Raw genomic sequence first — 16798 nt, 5'->3', positions numbered from 1 at the left:
GGTCAGCTTCTACAGTCCTGTGTGAAATTTTGCAAGTGTTACAGTTACAGAGCATAAGAAACTTGGAGTTTTCTTTTCCTGCCACAGGAGGGCGGCCGCGGTCAGCCGTCCAGCAGCTTCTTGTTGAGCCTGATGACGTCGCTGACGAAGGTGTCGGCACCGATGAAGTCGCCGGCGATGATGTTGGTGCAGCAGGGGCCCGGCCCCGGGCTCTGCTCCCGCACCCAGGCACCCAGCTTCCGCAGGCCGCTCAGCGTCAGCCCCCTCAGCGACTGGGACGGGTGCTCCAGAATGTACCACAGGTTCTCCGTGAGGTTGATGCCCGCCACGAACATGCCATCTGCAGCGGCACGGGGCGGGGGGCAGGGCCCGTGACTCCGCGACCCTGTCAGCGACGTCAGCCCGCCTGTGTGCCCCGCGGCCCCCCAGGGTCTCGGCTCCCCCTTCAGAAACCACAGGAGCTCTGCCCGCCAGGCTGGGCCGCAGTGCCGCCTCTGTGTGCTCTGGTCGTTTCTGAGCACGCCGGGCCGAAATGGCCCCCGAGACCCCACGCCCGGATCCCCGGGTGTGGACGGAATAGCGTCCCCAGAGATGCCACGTCCTAGTCTCCGTGTGCACACATGACACGTGGGTCCTGTGTGCATGCCTACATGTGTGTGGACAGGTGTGCATATGTGCACGCACCTGTCTGCACACAGGTGTGTGCACTTGCACGTGTATGTCATGTGTCGGTGCACACCCAGGCATATTTATTCTGCGTGTCCACACATCCCGAACCATGCACTGGCCGGCAGTCCCTTCCCTGTCAGGCCCAGCCCACGCATGTGATCTGCCTCCCGTGCGGCGCGCACCCACCTGGGCGCCCGCAGCTCTTCCTGTGCTCCAGGTAGCTGATGAGCTTCTTGGGCTCCACCTCGTCGCCCCACCAGTAGGGCACGCTGGGCCACAGCTCCCTGTGCTGGCTCACGGAGGCCTCGTCCTCATAGGAGAGCAGCACCTGCTGGCCCCGCGCCCACAGCTGGCGCAGTGTCGGCACCTCCTGTGGGGCAGGGGCGGGGCAGAGCCGGGGGCCTGTCAGGGGTCTGGGGCGGGGGTTTCTGTGTCTGCGTCGTGGTGTCAGTTTGTCTCAGGACATGGACGCTTGTGTCTTTCCACGTGGCGTGTCCCCACCTGCCCCCCCCCCTCCCCCGTCCTCGGTGACATCCCCGGGAGACTTGGGATGGCTGGCTCACAGCAACACCGCCATCTTTTTCAGCCCAGGCCCGTCAGGGTCCGACTCTGTGCGGCCTGACTGGGTGTCACTGGGGCAGTGCCAGGAGTAGGGTGGGGTACATGGACGTGGGGTCAGCCCAAACACCCAGGGGTTGACCTCTTCTGGCTCCCCGGGGTGGAAGGGGACGCAGCTCAGAGGCAGCAGCCGACACAGACACTTATCTGCTTCACGAAACCACGGGTGGGGGCTCGGGCTGATCTGTGTCCCCAAGTTTGCGCGTCAGAGCCGTGACCTGACAGGTCTCTAGAGACGTGATCTAGGTAACATGGGGTCACCAGGGTGGCCCCGATCCCACGGGACTGGGGTCCTTGTAAGAAGAGGAGCTGGGGACACAGACACGCCCAGAGGGATGCCCGTGGGAGGACACGGGGGGGGGGGGGAGGGAGAGACGGCCGTCCACACGCCCCCGAGAGGGAGGGCGAAGGGGGAGCCAGCCCTGCCCTGTCCACCGCTGGGTGGCGTGGTGGCGTCTGGGACGCCCGTGAGCAGAGGCAGTTCATGCTGTGTGCCCACCCCCGCTCCTCCCAGCAGCTGTGCAGGGGCCCAGCCCGTCTCACCCCTCGGGGACACAGCATGTCCCCAAAGATGTTCTTGATGCAGGTGACCAGGTACTCGTGCAGGTCCTGCATTATGTCCTCGAAGTTCCTGCACGCCAGGATGACCACCTCCCGGGGGTGGCTCTTCAGCCACTTGGAGATCTTGGTGAGCGTGTCCTGGGCGGGGACAGGGTGCACGGCCTGACCCAGTCACCCAGCCTGACACACGTCACCCAGCCTGACTCAGCCCGGAAGTCGGGGACAACCCCTCCCATCGAGCGGCTTTCCAGGCACAGTCAGCCGGCACACGGGCGCAGACGGCTGGGCCGACCGGCCGCGGGTGTGGGGAGGAGTGTGTCTGTGCGTGCATGTGCGTGGCTGTGTGCAGGGAGTGCTCTGTGCAGACGGTGTGCCCGTGTGTGCATGGCATCCACACCGAGGACGCTGCGTGTGCAGACGCTGGCTGAGGAAGCTCCGGGAGCACGCCAGGCCCATGGGCGACATGCAGAGGGAGGTCCAGGGACAGCCCCTCCCCAGCCCAGGGGTCTGCAGCGGGGCCCAGGGCAGCTGCAAAGCGGACGGTGACCCGTCATATATTGCAGCCTCGGGAACGTGTGCAGCCGCTGACAGTGGGAGGGACAGACCGGCTGCACCAGGGGCAGAAAGTCCCCGGGGATGTGGGTCTGCATCACCCCAGGCAGCCCCGGGGAGCAGGCGCATGGGGGCCGGTGCAGGCTCAGAGAGAGGCAGGGACGGTCTGGAGTGGCCGGCCGCATCCAGCCCGGAGGCCTCGCTGGCCGCCCCTGGGCCCCCGCAGCCGCCGGCGCCGCCTACCTTGACCAGCACGGCCGTGTACATCATGTGCACGAAGTGCAGGTTCTTCTCGGATCCGTGCGGCATGTGCGCGATCCGCAGGTCCAGGTACCGCACCCCCGCGTCCAGCTGCTCGGTCACGGTCAGCACCTGCACACCCAGGGGGGTCACCTGTGTGCTGGCGGCACTGGGTGCCCGCCCCCACCTCGCTCGCTCACTGGCGCCCCCTGCGGGCTGTGTCGCCCAAGGTCGGGTCACAACACAGGCTGCCTCAGGGGCCCAGGTCTTCCATGTGGGTCCCGCTCTGCAGGGGACACGGCCAGTGGAGGCACACAGCATTCCCGGGGTGGGGTCCGTCCTGGGAAGCGGCTGTGCCAGCCCCAGAAGACAGTGTGCCCTTGGCTGGCCCTGGACTCGGGGGTCCCTTCAGGGCCCCCCCTCGCCCTCCCCCCGGGCCCTCACTGCAAGGAGCCCCACCCCCGGGGGCTCCAGCAGCCCCAGGCCGGGTCCCGGAGCGCCTGCTGGACCCTGGGAGGCCGGAGCCGGTTCAGGAAGGCTGACTCCAGTGGGGACTCTCCACCCAGAAAAAGCTCCAGGAAAGGCGAGAAGGAATCCAGCCACCAGGGCGGGAGGAAAGGCTGTGAACCGTCGGCCCCGGGGGAACCGGGGGGAAGCTACGCGAACACAGCGCCCAGGGGGACCTGCGGCCTGTGCCCCCGCCCCGCGGAGTGACGAGGGAGAACGGAAAATCGGCGTGGAGCCGGGAGATGGGGAACGAGATGGTGTTTCCCCTCTGTCCAAGCAGTAACAGAAAAGGGAAGGAGGACCACCACATAAAAATAAACGAAAATGGTACTCTGCGCCCTGTGGAAACAAAAATGGAAAAAGGCAAAACACACATAAAGGCCAAGAAGAAAGTCCGAAGACCCCTGCGCGGAAGAACAGACGCCGCGAGAAGCGCTCGCCGCGAGCCCGACCCGGGCGAGGGGCGCTCCGCTCAGAGCGACGGTGGACAAAGCCAGGACGGCTGTGAACACAGCGTTTGCAGCCCGCGTGGCCCCTGCAGGGGGCTGGGGTTTCTGCTCCACGCGCCCCCGCCACCCTGCGGTGGAGGACTGAGCCCCGCGGAGCGCAGGGCAGGGCTCGCGGTGTGTGCAAAGGCCTCGGCGGGTGTCACCGGGACCCGATCCCAAGCCCCAGAGGCACAGGGTCCGGGTGCGAGCAAAGAGGTGCCTGCAGCCACACAGGTCACACGAGCTCCTGGGACCCGCGACCACCAGCCCGCCAATGCCCTCCCCGGCCGGCCGGACGCGTGGCACCGTCTGCTCCCCCCAAGCCCGCCTCTCCCCGGCCTGGGTCCCCGCCAACGTCCACCGTTAAGCACCTTCTGCCGCCGCGGGCGCCTCCCCAGCAACCCCTGGGTCCGCCGGGCCTTCCCGTCCCCGGCGGGTCGCACTCTCGCCCCCGTGTGGCTGCACGTTGAAGTGCAGCCTTCCCGGGAGCTCTCCAGCCTTTCCAGCCTTTCCAGCCGCCATCCGCGTTCCAACCCCCACCCACCCGGCTCTTCCTTCCGGAAAGGCTTTGGGGTGACTGTTTCGAGGCTCCCCAGACCCCGGGCACCTGACAGATCCAGGAATGCGGCTTCCCCGGGTTCCACACTGGGCTCCCCACCCTGGCGCGTGGGCCTCCCACCCGCCCGCCTGCCTTGCGGGGACTGAAAGTCAACGCAAAGCCATCACGGAGCCGGTTTCTGTAACAAACCGGCCGTTGTCCGCCGCCCCAGCGCGGCGGGCTCGGGCTGCAGGGAGCCGTGTTTGCAATTCTTTCCCTCGGGGTTCCGGCGGCCCAGGCAGGGGGATGCTGCCAGGCGGAGTCCTTGGCCCGGGGACGCTCACCTGGGTGACTGACCACTTAAGCACGGTGGGCTCGATGACGCTGGGCAGCAACCAGTCCAGGAACTGCAGCAGCCACGGGGACTCCGTGGGGGAGATGGGGCACGTCGGGTCCAGGCTGTAGGTCATCGTGTCGTGGCTGCCTAGAAAGAAGCCCGCGCGGCCGCGGTGAGCCCCTCCGCACAGTGCGCGTGGAGCCGCACGCGGAGCTCGGACCGGCAACAGGCAGGGGACACGCAGGACGCCCGTGGAGAGTGTGCCGAGAACATTTCCACGGCAGCCCCCAAAGTCACAGCCTCCCAGGGCTGCTCACTGGACCTGTATGCACACAGGGCCTTTGCAGGTGGGACGAGGGGAGGATCTGAGAGGAGGGCATCCTGGGTCAGGGTGGCCCTGCGTCCAGTGACCGTGTCCTGAGAAGGGACAGAAGGGGAGACGCAGACCCGGAGGAGAAGCCACATGGAGACGGAGGCAGAGATGGGAGGGACTCAGCCACCAGCCCAGGGACGCCTGGAGCCCCAGGAGCTGGAAGTGGCGGGAGGGACCCTCCCTGGAGCCTGTGGAGGGAGCACGGCCCCTAGACACCCTCAGGACCCTTCCTGCATCTCACCCGCGGCAGAAATGCGCTCACCTGGGATGGCCAGGTGGTGCAGGGGGATGTCCCAGAGCCGGGGATGCAGCGCTGACATCCAGTTCGCATTGCCATTCTTCTCGGGGCAGGGCAGGCTCGGGCGGCTGCTGGATGAAGTCTCCTGCCCCATGGTGGGGGCTGCGGGACCCTCCCCCGCAAGGAGCTGAGGAGGGACGCGAGGTCGTGCAGAGTGAAACCCCGGGGCACCGCGGACGCTCTTCTCACCACCACACTGGGGGGCAGCAGCTTTGAGAGGAAAGGAATCAGACTTCTTCCAGGCCTGGGTGGGAGGCTGGGAGCGCAGGAGAGTGGGGAGAGTTCCCGACAGAGACGGACAGACGGACAGGCAGTCACAAAAGGGGGACAGAAAGGCAGACAGAAGGGCCCAGCAGCCCCAAAGCCGCTCTCCCAGGGGGGCTGCTCACTGTGGGGTCCCACCTGCGCCCCGGGGCCCAGGAGGGCCTGCAGAGCTGCATCACAGGGTCTGAGCTGCGGGTCTGGGGTCTCGGGGCGGGGTGAGGTGCAGACCGGGAACCAGGTCAGCGCCCGGGCCCCCGCGGGACTGGGCCCCGACGCAGGGATTCTGGAGCTCGGGAGGGCAGGGTTAGCGACCCATCCTGGGTCCGTAGGTCGGGCGTGAGGGCAGCTGGAGGAGACGCGAGCTCTCTCTCAGGACGAGCGGACGAGGCGAGACGCTCCTGCCCAGCCACCAGGGTCAGGACGCGCCCCCCGGGCTCTGCAGCGCCCGACCCCATCCCCCCGGCCCCTGACACAAGTGCAGCCCGGGCGCGCGCGGGGCAGGGGGGTCGGGGGGTGCGCTTCCCGGGACCTGCAGCACCAGCTGCGGCCGGGTCCCCGCCAACCTGACCCGCGGCAGACACCTCAGCCTCCGCGGGCCCAGCGCCTGTGCACGAGGGTCCCGGGAACCTGCTCCGGGCATGGCTGGCGCGTGAATAATGGGAAGGGTGAGCCGCTGCCCGGGCGGGCGGCATTGCTGCGCTGGCTGTCGCTGCCCCGCAGCCGGGCGAGGGGCCCTCCCGGCCCAGCAGATGGAGGTAGCGGCCCTGGGGCCCCGGGGAACAAGCAGTTCGTGGCCCAGAGAATTCCCACTCTCCCGCCGGGCCGCGGCTCCCTGAGCCTGGCACTGCTGCGTCGGGTGGGGGACGGGACAGGAGTCACGCCGCGCTCACCCGTCTCCCTGCGGGGACTCGGGTCGCCCGACGAACGACACCCACCTGCACGGCGCCCTAGTCCTCGCGGCAAAGCCCTCTCCGTGGCCTCCGCCCTTGGCGCTGTCCCAGCCCAGACTCGGCGCTTCCGAGAGCAGCTTCCCGCTCTTCCGCCCTGCGCGCTGCGCCCGCCCGGGAGGAGGGGCCGGGTGTCAGAAGGCGACACCACCCAGGCCGGAGACGGGTGCTGGGGGCGGGCAGTGGCGCCCCGAGTCTGGACCACGGCCCCGCGGTGGGGAGAGCCCTGCAGCCGAGAAGGGGGTCCCGTCCTCGCCGCCCCAGACTCTCGAGGGGACCATGGGGAAGCCCGGGTTACTGCCGTGAGTGTCAGGGGACGTCCCTGTGCTGGCCCAGAGTGGACAGAGCCCGGAGGGGGGCGGGTGGGGCAGCCGTGGAGGGACTTTCCAGCAGGCTCACAGGGCTGGGCGTGTCAAGTGCAACTACGTCTCTCTCTAGCCCCCGCAGCAGGTGCCCCTCCTTGCAGCCGGAGGCCGGGGGCTCCTTCCCGGCTCCCAGCGACTCTTCCACGGGCCCCTCTTCCGAAGACCCCCCCCCCGTATTCGGACAGATGATCATGAGATTTCCACCCCAAAACACATGCAAACTCTACGATCCCAAGCAGAAAAAGGACAGTACGTTGACACCAACCACAATAAATTTGCTCAACTCCAAAACAAATGAGAAGATGTTAAAAACAGCGAAAGATAAAGATAATGATTAAAGGAACCAAACGAACACGGGCCGCCGCCTCGCTGGCGCGAACAGCGGCAGACGGACACCGGGGGGCGCCGTCTCTGAGGCGCCGAGGCCCTGAGAACCCGACTCCGCGGGGCGGCGCCCGGAGCCTGGGGTGCGCAGGTGCCGTGGGGACAGGCGCCCGTCGCGCTGGGTGCAGCGGGTCCGTGTGGCTGTGACAGGTCGGACAAAGGCAGGTGCGAGAGCTGGGGTCGGGGTCCGCGGTGACAGCTAAGGGGGGTGACTGCCAGGGTTGGTTCAGGACTGGGCTGGGGGTTGGGGCTGTGAGTTGGCAGTTACACGAAGACACGACGCGTGGGGCTGGGCTTCAAGGCCAGAGGTTGGGTGTACAGGTGGGCTAGGGTTAGGGTTACGTTTTAATTTGGGGGTACACAGTCAGAGGGTGGGGGTGAGAGGTGGGGGCTGCAGTTGGGGTGTGGGTTCAGGGGTTAGGGAAAGGATCAGGGCAAGGGTCAAGACCGAGGGTCAGGGTCCGGGTTAGGGTCCGAACCAGGGACTCAGAGTCAGGGTCAGGGGTCAGGGGTTAGGGTTAGGGCTGTTGGAGGACGGTGAGGAGCGAGGACAGACGCAGGCAGAGGGGGAGAAGCCCGCCGCAGCGGCCGTGGAGGGGCCGGTCCGGGACGGTGCGGTTGAAGCGTCTCACCGGTCCCGGTCGCTGCACACCGGGACGCGGCGTGTTCACCAGGCCCCTGACGCCGGCGAGGCGGCTGGTCAGGGGACGGCCTCACGCCGGTGCCACCACGTCTGGCGACGGCGACGCGGTGGCTCCCAGAAGTTGTTCAGTCCCACTCGTGTCTCGTGGACACACCGCCCACACACACAGCATCCGCACCGAGTGCCCTTGCTCCGTCACTCGGTCCCAGCTACCCCGAGTGGCCACACGTGTCCCGCACGCGAGTGCTCAGGACCGCGCGCCCCCGACGGGCGCTGCCACAGAGGCCTCGCAGGCCCCGGCGAGGACCGCGGGGTGGTCTCTGCGTCTCCGCCCAGCGCCCAGGCCCGCCTCGCCTCGCATGCCTGCCCCCGGGGCGCGAAGGAAGGCACGCTTGTCCCTCTCTCCGGTGTGCGTCGGGTATGACACACCAGATGCCCGTCCCCGGGCGTGGCACCAGTAAATGCTTCACACGTGCCCACCGCGCGCAGGCGCTCCCTTCCCCGACGGAGGCCGCACCTGCCCGACGCTCCGCTCAGCTTCTCTGCGGATCTGAGGGTCCCGCCGGTGCGGCCTGGTCCCGGACCCTTCTCAACTTCAGCTTGTCCCCCCGCCCCCCGGCCTGCCCGTCCCTTCTCTCCCCTCCTAGCTGCTGCAGGACCCGGAGGCGCGGAGGACCAGCCTGCGTGGGCGGAGGGTCTTCCGCGCGGCGCGGGAGGCGAGGGCCGCAGACAGAGAGCGCGGGGGCCCGGCCATGCGCCTCCGAGAACTTGGAGAGTTTAATGGGGAGGAGTGACCGGGGACGGGTGTTAGGACGGCGGAGGTGTCGGTGGGGTGCGATCGCGGCGCGTCGGGGTCCGGGTTGGGGTGTGGGGAGCGAAGCCCTGGTGGGAAGTGGCCGGCCGCGCGCCCCCCTGGAAAGACGGCGGGACCCTGGTTCGAGGTGCGGGGAACCTGCGAGTTCCCCGGTGCACCGGAGACGCCTTGGGAGGTTTGAACTGGCTACACGCGGGGCGGCAGGGGGAAGGGCCCGGGAGGCGTTTGGGTGGAATGGAGAAAACGGAGGTTTCCGTCCGGGAGGGACCTGAGGGTGGGCGCAGGTGACGGGGACTGTGAGACACTCGAGGAGGGTTTGGGGGGCAGGGAGACAGGACACCGGGTGGCGCGCTCACGCGTGTTTGGGGGGCCCTGTCTGTCGTGGGAAGGAAGGGAGAGCGGCGCAGAGAGGCCTCACCGCCAGCAACGCGGCGCGCCCGGCCTCTGGCCTCTCCCGGGCGTGCGGGGCGCAGCGCGTGTCCCGGCGTTGGCGGAGCTGGGAGGGCTGAGGGTTCACTTGGAGGTGCTGGCAAGGCCGCCTGGCTCACCCCTCTCTTTCCTGGTTATGAACAGAAGCAAACTCGGGAAAACCGGCGTCCAGGGATCGTGGTGAAAGAGCGAAGGGCTTGTCCCGCTGTCCGCGGTGCGAGGCGGGGGAGTCGCGCAGCGCCGAGGGCCAACGTCCTGAGTGTGGCAGGTTGATGTTAACCTGGCTGTTGGGAAAGGGAAGTCTGAGAAGTTGTCACCGGAGAAGACCCCGGAGTTCCGGCTGCCTGTCACTACGGAACCCAATAAGCAATGACAGCGATTGGATCTTTGATGGGCGTTTTAATCAGATGATGGGCAACCGGAGGAGATGGTGGGTTCATACCCTAACAGACCATCTTCCCTTCTCTTTCCTGTCCAGATCTTTTATAAGGGGGTGGGGGAGGGCACACAAGGTGTGGTGAGGGCTTTGAGATTCAGAAGCGGCAACATGCCTGTCCTGGGCCGTTAGCTGTTCCCAAGGGGGAGGGGTGGTGGTCTGCTCTCCCTGGAACAAAGGTACGGATGTCTCCAGGCCGTAATGTCCAGCCAGTGCCCCAGGAGGCCGGCTGCTTTTCCCAGGAGCCAGGATGGGCCTTACCTGCAGCTTCTGAAACAAAAGCTTTGACATACACATGACTTGCTAGACTTACAACTTTTTACCTTCAGCTAAAATTTTTCAAGTCTTGAGTTACTTATATCAGAATTACTTATGATCATCATCTCATTTCTTCCTAAGAGGTCTAGTTGCCACAATTTGCTTTAGGAAGACAGGTTCAGCACAAACACCTCAGCTTCAGACAGTAAGACTCCTAGCCAGAGCTCATTGACCCCCTTACTGAACTCCTTGTGCTTAAAGTTGTGGGAGTTGCCCAACAAAAATCAACCCGCCAGGTATGCTGCCTTTTTTTTTCTAAATTACCTGCATGTCCCCCACTTCACCTTTGAAATCCAAGACTCTGTTCTTCCATTTTCTAAAATACCCCATATACTCAATATTACCTCATTGTGTTTGGTATTCATTTTAATAGGAATCCCCTTGCCCATGTTGAATTCCTCCCATTAATCAGATCTTGTGAATCTGATTGTTATCCCAGCTGTTAGAATTTAGAAGGTAAGACAAACGTAATTTTTTAGTGCCACACAGTGTTGGTGAACTGGCCCTGTGACATTCATGGGCGGCACACTAACTTCTGGAAAGTGCAGCATCTGAGAGATCATGGACATCTCCTGACAAGAGTAAGCATTATTATTATTTTCTGCTCTGTCTGCCTCTTTGGTGTATTTCTACAGGGTTTGATATAATTTAGTAGTGCTAGGACTTATTTTCTTCCATTGTACACTTACATTGTCATGAAAAGTTATTTCTGAGGCCAGCTGCTTGGACTTAGAGACTCAGGAATGTCCTTTATCGGCTCCTGGGTCTTTTCACACTGTGAGGACTCGCTTCTGCTCCTGCATCTGGCAGCTGGCCTCCATTGCCCAGCTCCGGCTCTGGAGTCTGGCTGTGGGGTTCTGGTTACAGATCTGGGTTCTGTCTCCTGGGTCTGTGGCCTGGGGTTGAATCTGTCTTTGGCTGTGTGTCTGGGATCTGGAGTCTCTTTGGGTGTGGCTTTGTGTCCTGAGTGGGTGTGTGGGGTCCACATGCAGCTCTGGCTCTAGAGTCTGATGCATGGAACCTGGTGTCCATGGTTCTCTGTCAGTCTCTGGTGTCAAGTGTCTAGCATTCAGGGTCCATGGTCTGGCCTGGGTCGTGGGGACAGTTTTGGGATTCAGGCTGGGGTCTGGGGTTCAGCTTTTGGTTCTGGGTCTGCTCTGAGGCCCAGGTTCTGGACTCCAGACCCTGTGTCTGTTTTGGCATCTGGTGTCTGTGAACTGATGGTCACTGGCTCCAATTCAGTGCCAGCAGGAGTTCCAGACTTAGGTGTGGGGAGGAGTGAAACTTTATGTAATAGAAATGGCTCCATAGGATGACACGTAATGGCTTTGACACAGAATGGCTGTGAGTGCAGCATGGCTGCTAAGACGCTCACTCTTGTTCCAGGCGAATCATGAAGCAGCATCGCTGTGGGTCAGCCCAGTAGTGCTGCTGCTTAGTTGTGAAGCTTCAAGGCTGCCAGGAGGTCCTGAAGTGGGGCAGCCCTGGGGCCTACTTCACCTCAGGCTGGGCTGCTCTGCCCCTTCTGGTCTGGTCCTGTCACTTCCTCTCCATTCCGCTGCACATGCACACAAAGAAGTGCCCTTTGCAAAAGGGGCCCCTCTGAGGAGATCGGGCTGGGTGGGCAGAGAAAAGGCCTCTGGTGTTGTCACCACAGCAGCCTGGGTTCTGATTATTTTAAAATTATGCCAAACTTTCCCCTTGTACCTTTTTTTAAACCCAAACTGAGACTGCCTTTCTTTTTGTTGCAGCTTACTTAATTATACAGAAAAATAAAAAATAATTGAAAATTCTACCCAAACAGGTACTAACTGCTGTTGTTTTAGGTGTATACCCTTCAGGACATCTCTTCGTGCTCATTTCCATTTTTCTATTTTCCTGGATTTAATTTATTATTCTGGGTTTGTGATATGGATGCAAACGTTGTAAATTTTCAGCTGTCTCCTCCTAATGTGCAGATGTACCACTATCTTTTCCCACAGGTTTTTAATGTATTATTTTTATCATGAATCAGTTCAAATTATTTGTAACTCCAACTGTGATTCATTTTGAGGGATATTTAGACGTGCATTTCATAACTTTTAAATGTAAGGACTTTCTAGTTACATTTTACAACTGATTTATCAATTAGCTACAATGAGAGCAAGAAACATACTTCATGTAATTTCAAACCTTTGAATGTTTTTTGAAACTTGTTTCATTCCAATACGCTCAATGTAAAAAATGTTCCAAGCATGCATCTCTGCTGCCATCTTGTGCTGATTTTGGGAATAACACCTTAGAGCAGGTCAGGAGGAAAAGAAAGTTGATAGTCGTTTCGTTCTTTGTGAATGTTGAATCCAATTTGCTGCCCCTGGTGTTTCTTACACCCTTACTGAATTTTGTGAGGTGGTCTCTTGTTTCTGAAAGAGGTATGTTCTATCTCGGATGAGAGAGGTTTGTTAAATCTATTTTGGTTATACATTTTTGTTTGTGTCTCTGTTCTATATAATTTATGACATTAAGTACATGGTGCATTTGGATCTTCCGGGTAAATTAAGCTTTTTGAAGCACTCAGTATCTCTAGTCATGCTTGTTACCTCGAAGTCTACTGCACATTATTCTGTAATTTTCATGTGATTTATGTTTCTGATTAAAGCTACTTTTGCACCATCCTATGTATCTTTTCCTATTCTTTCTCTTTTGATCTTCTGTCAAAACATTTGATCCCTAATGTTTTAGGTAATTCATATTTTCTCCCAGTTTGTGTATTTTATTTGTATTGTCCAAAGAAGTTCTTTTTCAGAGTTGTCTTTCATTTTATGAAGTATATGTTATTAATGTATTCGTTACTTAATATATTTCATTACATCAGTGTGTTATGTACATTAATATATAATGCACACAATGTATTACTACAAATACATAATGTGTTATGTACATAAAGTATATGTATTAATAATGTATTCATTACATTAATGTATTTAATGTATGCATTAAACTGCATGTCCACTAGTATACTTGATTCCTGGCTACTTTTGTTTAAATGGACCACTATAAATCAAACCTACAGATGAGGGGTGCGGTCTGTCTAAGGTCAGAGGCAGGACTGGGCTGGAGGTGAGAGGGGGCCACAGATGTGGGTGGGGCTGGGTGGGAGGCGTCGTTAGGCTGGGTGGGAGGCGTGAGGCGTGAGGGGCCGGCAGTTCTGGGGGAGAGACAAACAACTCCGCAGACTGGAGTTTAGGCCCTGCTGGCGCCAGTCTCCATGGTCACGAGGTGACGCTCACAGGCTAACGCGATGCAAGCAAGGCGGTCCAGGGGCAGGAGGTGAGCTGCGTGGGGGCTATGAGGTGAGGGGGGTGGGGGGCAGATACAGCCACCCTGTGGGGAACAGGAAAGGGGTCCAGACTGCGGTACACATCTCAGGTCTCAATGTAACTGACCACTTCCTGTGGGACCACTTTTCTATATTAATTTACATGATATTACATTTATAGACAAGTTTGGTAAATGGGTGTCATTGTGTGTTTTTTCTGAAATCCAAGAACATGATGATATTTTTCATTTTTTAAAGTTTCTGTTATTGGGTAGCAATTTCCAATTTTCTTCACACAGATCCTATCTACTGTTATTTCCAGGTTTTTTTTAAAACTGTTTTGTTGGTATTGAGTCCAAATAAAATTATATCTGTAACTTAGTATCTCTACATATTTATTTCTGAATGTTATTTCCCCATCATTGTACTAAATTCTGTTTGTGACACTTTTCCGTTGATTTGCATGAGTTCGAAGATAAACTTGCTCTCATGCAATGACGATTGGTACATGGTTGTAGCTGTACGTGAACTAGAAATAGCTAAAGCTTGAAAGAAAACAAGAAGTGAGGTAATGTGAGGAGCTAGGAAAATTTTCTTTGTTAGCCATAAATATATGAATGACTAACTAAAAAAAGAACACCCTTTTTAGCATTTTAAATGAGTTTAGGGCCTGGAAGCATGGTGTTCTAGAAATCAGAAGTATGTTGTTACGGGAAATGTCCCCCCCAGGTAGGTAATCTGAGGAACACAGAATTTAGCAAATGTCCACATTTTCAAAGAAAAAAAACTTGAGATGGTAAAATCTGGAATCTAACAGAGTAAGACTCTGTTCTAAGTGACACTATAAATAAGTTATTAAAGGGATGTATGAGCAATGGAAAGAAGCAGGGATCCTCAGAGGACTACTGTGTTTAATCACAGTGTGATCTGGTCTCCTAAGTGGACAGATCTTCCTTTGCCTCCTGACCAATAGCCTAGGACACTTCTCCCCAATATTTGCAGGATGGCTGGCATTTTGTGTTCTTTAAGTTTCAGCTTCAGGCTTCCTGTTCCAAGAAAGGCAGCATTTCAGATGTAGGATGCAAAGGGACATGCTGTTTGTGTTCTAATGGAGTCTTCATGATACTGTTGCAGAAATGTCACTCACACTCAGGGAAGATGATGAAGCACAAACTTTATTATGGGGGGGCGGGGCGCTCAGAGGAGCATCCCAAATTCTGAGCCCAAAAAGGCTGGGTGAGGGGTCCTTTTTATATACCAGTTACACAAGCAGAAAGGGAGGGGGAACCAGCTGCTGAAAGCAAGCATTCAGAAGCAGGATCAAGGTTAGTGACCTTCAGATAACATTACTTAGCAACGTCTGCTAGGCAGCTCCTTACCTAAAAATAACTTTTACTCAGCTTTTGTCCAGACAAAACTTGCAAGTGTTACAGAGAGCAGTTTCTTTTTCTGCCACAATACAGAGTAGGGTTTCTCATTCTCAGCACTATGGACTTTTTGGGTCAGAGAATCCATTATCCTGGAGGATTGTCCTCTGCATTGTAGGTGCTCATTAGCATCCAATACCTCTATTCACTGCTGACACCCTCACTTCCCTTTCCCTCAGGACAGTCTAACATGGCTGAGAACATTGCCCGAAGTCCTCTTGGGGGCAAAAATCACCTTTGGTTGAGAAACAGTTTGAAGCTTTGATCATTTTTGAAACCAGAAAGATCTTGGTCTGGTATGCAGTCTTTTTATTATTTTTCTATGCAAATTATTTTTTACTATGTGATTTATTTTTGGAATGTATTTAGAAGTGTATTTTAAAACATCTAAATAAAGGGAATTTCTAGTTACCCAATGACTGGTTTCCAGATTAATGGCAAAGAGAACAGTAAGCATAGTTTGTGAGACATTTGTTGAAATCTGCTTTATAGCTAAATATAGTCATTCTTAAAGAAGTTCCAAGTGTGCTTGAAAAGCATTTAAAAATTTTGTTTTAAATTTCATTTATTTATTTTTAGAGAGGGGAAGGAGGGAGAAAGAGAGAGAGAAACATCAATGTGCCGTTGCTGAGAGACGTGGCCTGCAACTCAGTCATGTGCCCTGACTGGGAATCGAACCTGCGATGCTTCGGTTTGCAGCCCATGCTCAATCCACTGACCTATGCCACCAGGGCTGAAAAGGTCACCCGTTTGTAGTGAAAAGTCTTACCAGTCACCCATTTGTAGTGACTTCTGGCTGAAGTGCAATAGGAGCACTTAAGAGAGATAGTGTATGGAATTTCAATTCTGTAATGCTTGTTGAAACTGTCTTTATATTGGCTTGGCTAAAAGTTAAAAACTTTTGGGAAGATGGAATAATGAAGATGCTAGAAAGTTTGCAGAACAGTGGGACAAGATGGTTAATACATTGTTCAATGCAGTTATTGATGAAAAGGAAAAACGTCTCTTTCATTGTGTCTTCACCTACAAACTGAATGAACCTTTTGGCCAAGCAAATAGTAGTGTTCCGAGTGTGCATCTCTGCTGCCATCTCGTGGGCATTTTGGGAATGACATATTAGTAGCTGGTCAGGAGGAAAAATGGTTGACTGTAGGAGAATATGAATGAATGTTGATTGAAATGTCATTTAGAAATGCATTTAGTAAGTTTTAAATATCAGGGAAAATTTAGCTTAAGGTAAATAGTCATCAATCTAGCAAGTAATATGTATGTTAAGTTTTTGTTTCAGTAACTACAGATCAGGCCCATCCTGGTGCCTGAGAATAAGTAGCTGACCTCCTGGAGACATCTGTACCAGGAAGAAGCAAGTGACTGCGCTTCCCCCTTGGAGGCAACTGTTGATTTTGAAAGGCTTTCGCTGACACCTTGTTTGCCCTCCCCCAACCCCCTTATAAAAGATCTGGCCAGGAAAGAAAGAGTAAGATGGTTTGTTAGGGTATGAACCCGCCATCTTCTCGGATCGCCGGCCATCTGAATAAAGCATCTATAAAAGATTCAATCACTGTCATTGCTTATTGGATTTGGTAGTGACAGGCAGCCCGAATGCGGGTGTCTTTTCCGGTTTCATATTTTGGCGAGTCTGCGCCGAGACAGACTTTGGGACTCTCCGGTAAGTTTGGGTGTTTGGCAGGGAGTCCCATTGGCTGGCTGGAATGAGGGGCCCTGGGGGGCTTGGAGTCAGAGAATCCCAAGCAGCTGCCAAGTGATCTCACTTGGGGATTCTCACCCCTTGCCCCAGCACCTCTCGTCGTGCATCACACTGGATTGAATCGTTGCGCTTTCTGGTTCAGGTTGAAATCCCGGTCACAACTTAAGTCATCTGTTCTGTTTGGGTACCGTCTGTTTGGAGCTCTGTCTGGTCCGCAAGGACATCTGCTCTGGTCCCAAAAGGGCATCTGGAGCTCTGTGGAGTGCTGTCTGGTAATATGGGGGCGGGGAACCCTCTGTTCCAAAAAACAGCCCGCTGGGGTGGGTTCTGGTAAATTGATCGACGTATGAGCGTATATCGAAAGCGTATGTTGTTTTGTTGTAGTACTGTTCTGTTTGTGTCCTGTATAATTTAGACCCAGGAGAGTGCCGGTCACTGAATGGGTCTTTAAATTACTGTATTATACTGTAACAAAAGTTGTTTTGTCAAAATCAGGGAAGTAGGACAAATTGCCTTACCTAGAAGTTTTTGAGTTTACATGATAAAGATGCATGCAGAGTTAAAAAGGAAAAAAGAGAGGAAAG

The 16798-nt window shown here is 56.8% G+C and overlaps 1 protein-coding gene across 1 annotated transcript; it reads right to left on the bottom strand.

The window, feature by feature from the left end:
• Positions 1 to 398: 398 nt before the first annotated feature.
• LOC114489879 (PI-PLC X domain-containing protein 1-like) lies at positions 399 to 5592 on the bottom strand. Its single transcript, XM_028503721.2, has 5 exons — positions 5146 to 5592; positions 4518 to 4657; positions 2644 to 2772; positions 1831 to 1986; positions 399 to 1039 (listed from the first exon to the last, which is right to left on the bottom strand). Exons 1-5 carry the CDS (start codon positions 5273 to 5275, stop codon positions 806 to 808), a joined length of 789 nt encoding a protein of 262 aa, XP_028359522.2. The 5' UTR covers positions 5276 to 5592; the 3' UTR covers positions 399 to 805.
• Positions 5593 to 16798: the final 11206 nt, after the last annotated feature.

Source organism: Phyllostomus discolor, chromosome Y, assembly GCF_004126475.2.
Source record: "Phyllostomus discolor isolate MPI-MPIP mPhyDis1 chromosome Y, mPhyDis1.pri.v3, whole genome shotgun sequence".
NCBI lineage: Eukaryota > Metazoa > Chordata > Mammalia > Chiroptera > Phyllostomidae > Phyllostomus > Phyllostomus discolor.
The sequence above is the reverse complement of the archived record's forward strand: the minus strand, read 5'-3'. Positions and strand labels throughout refer to the sequence as shown.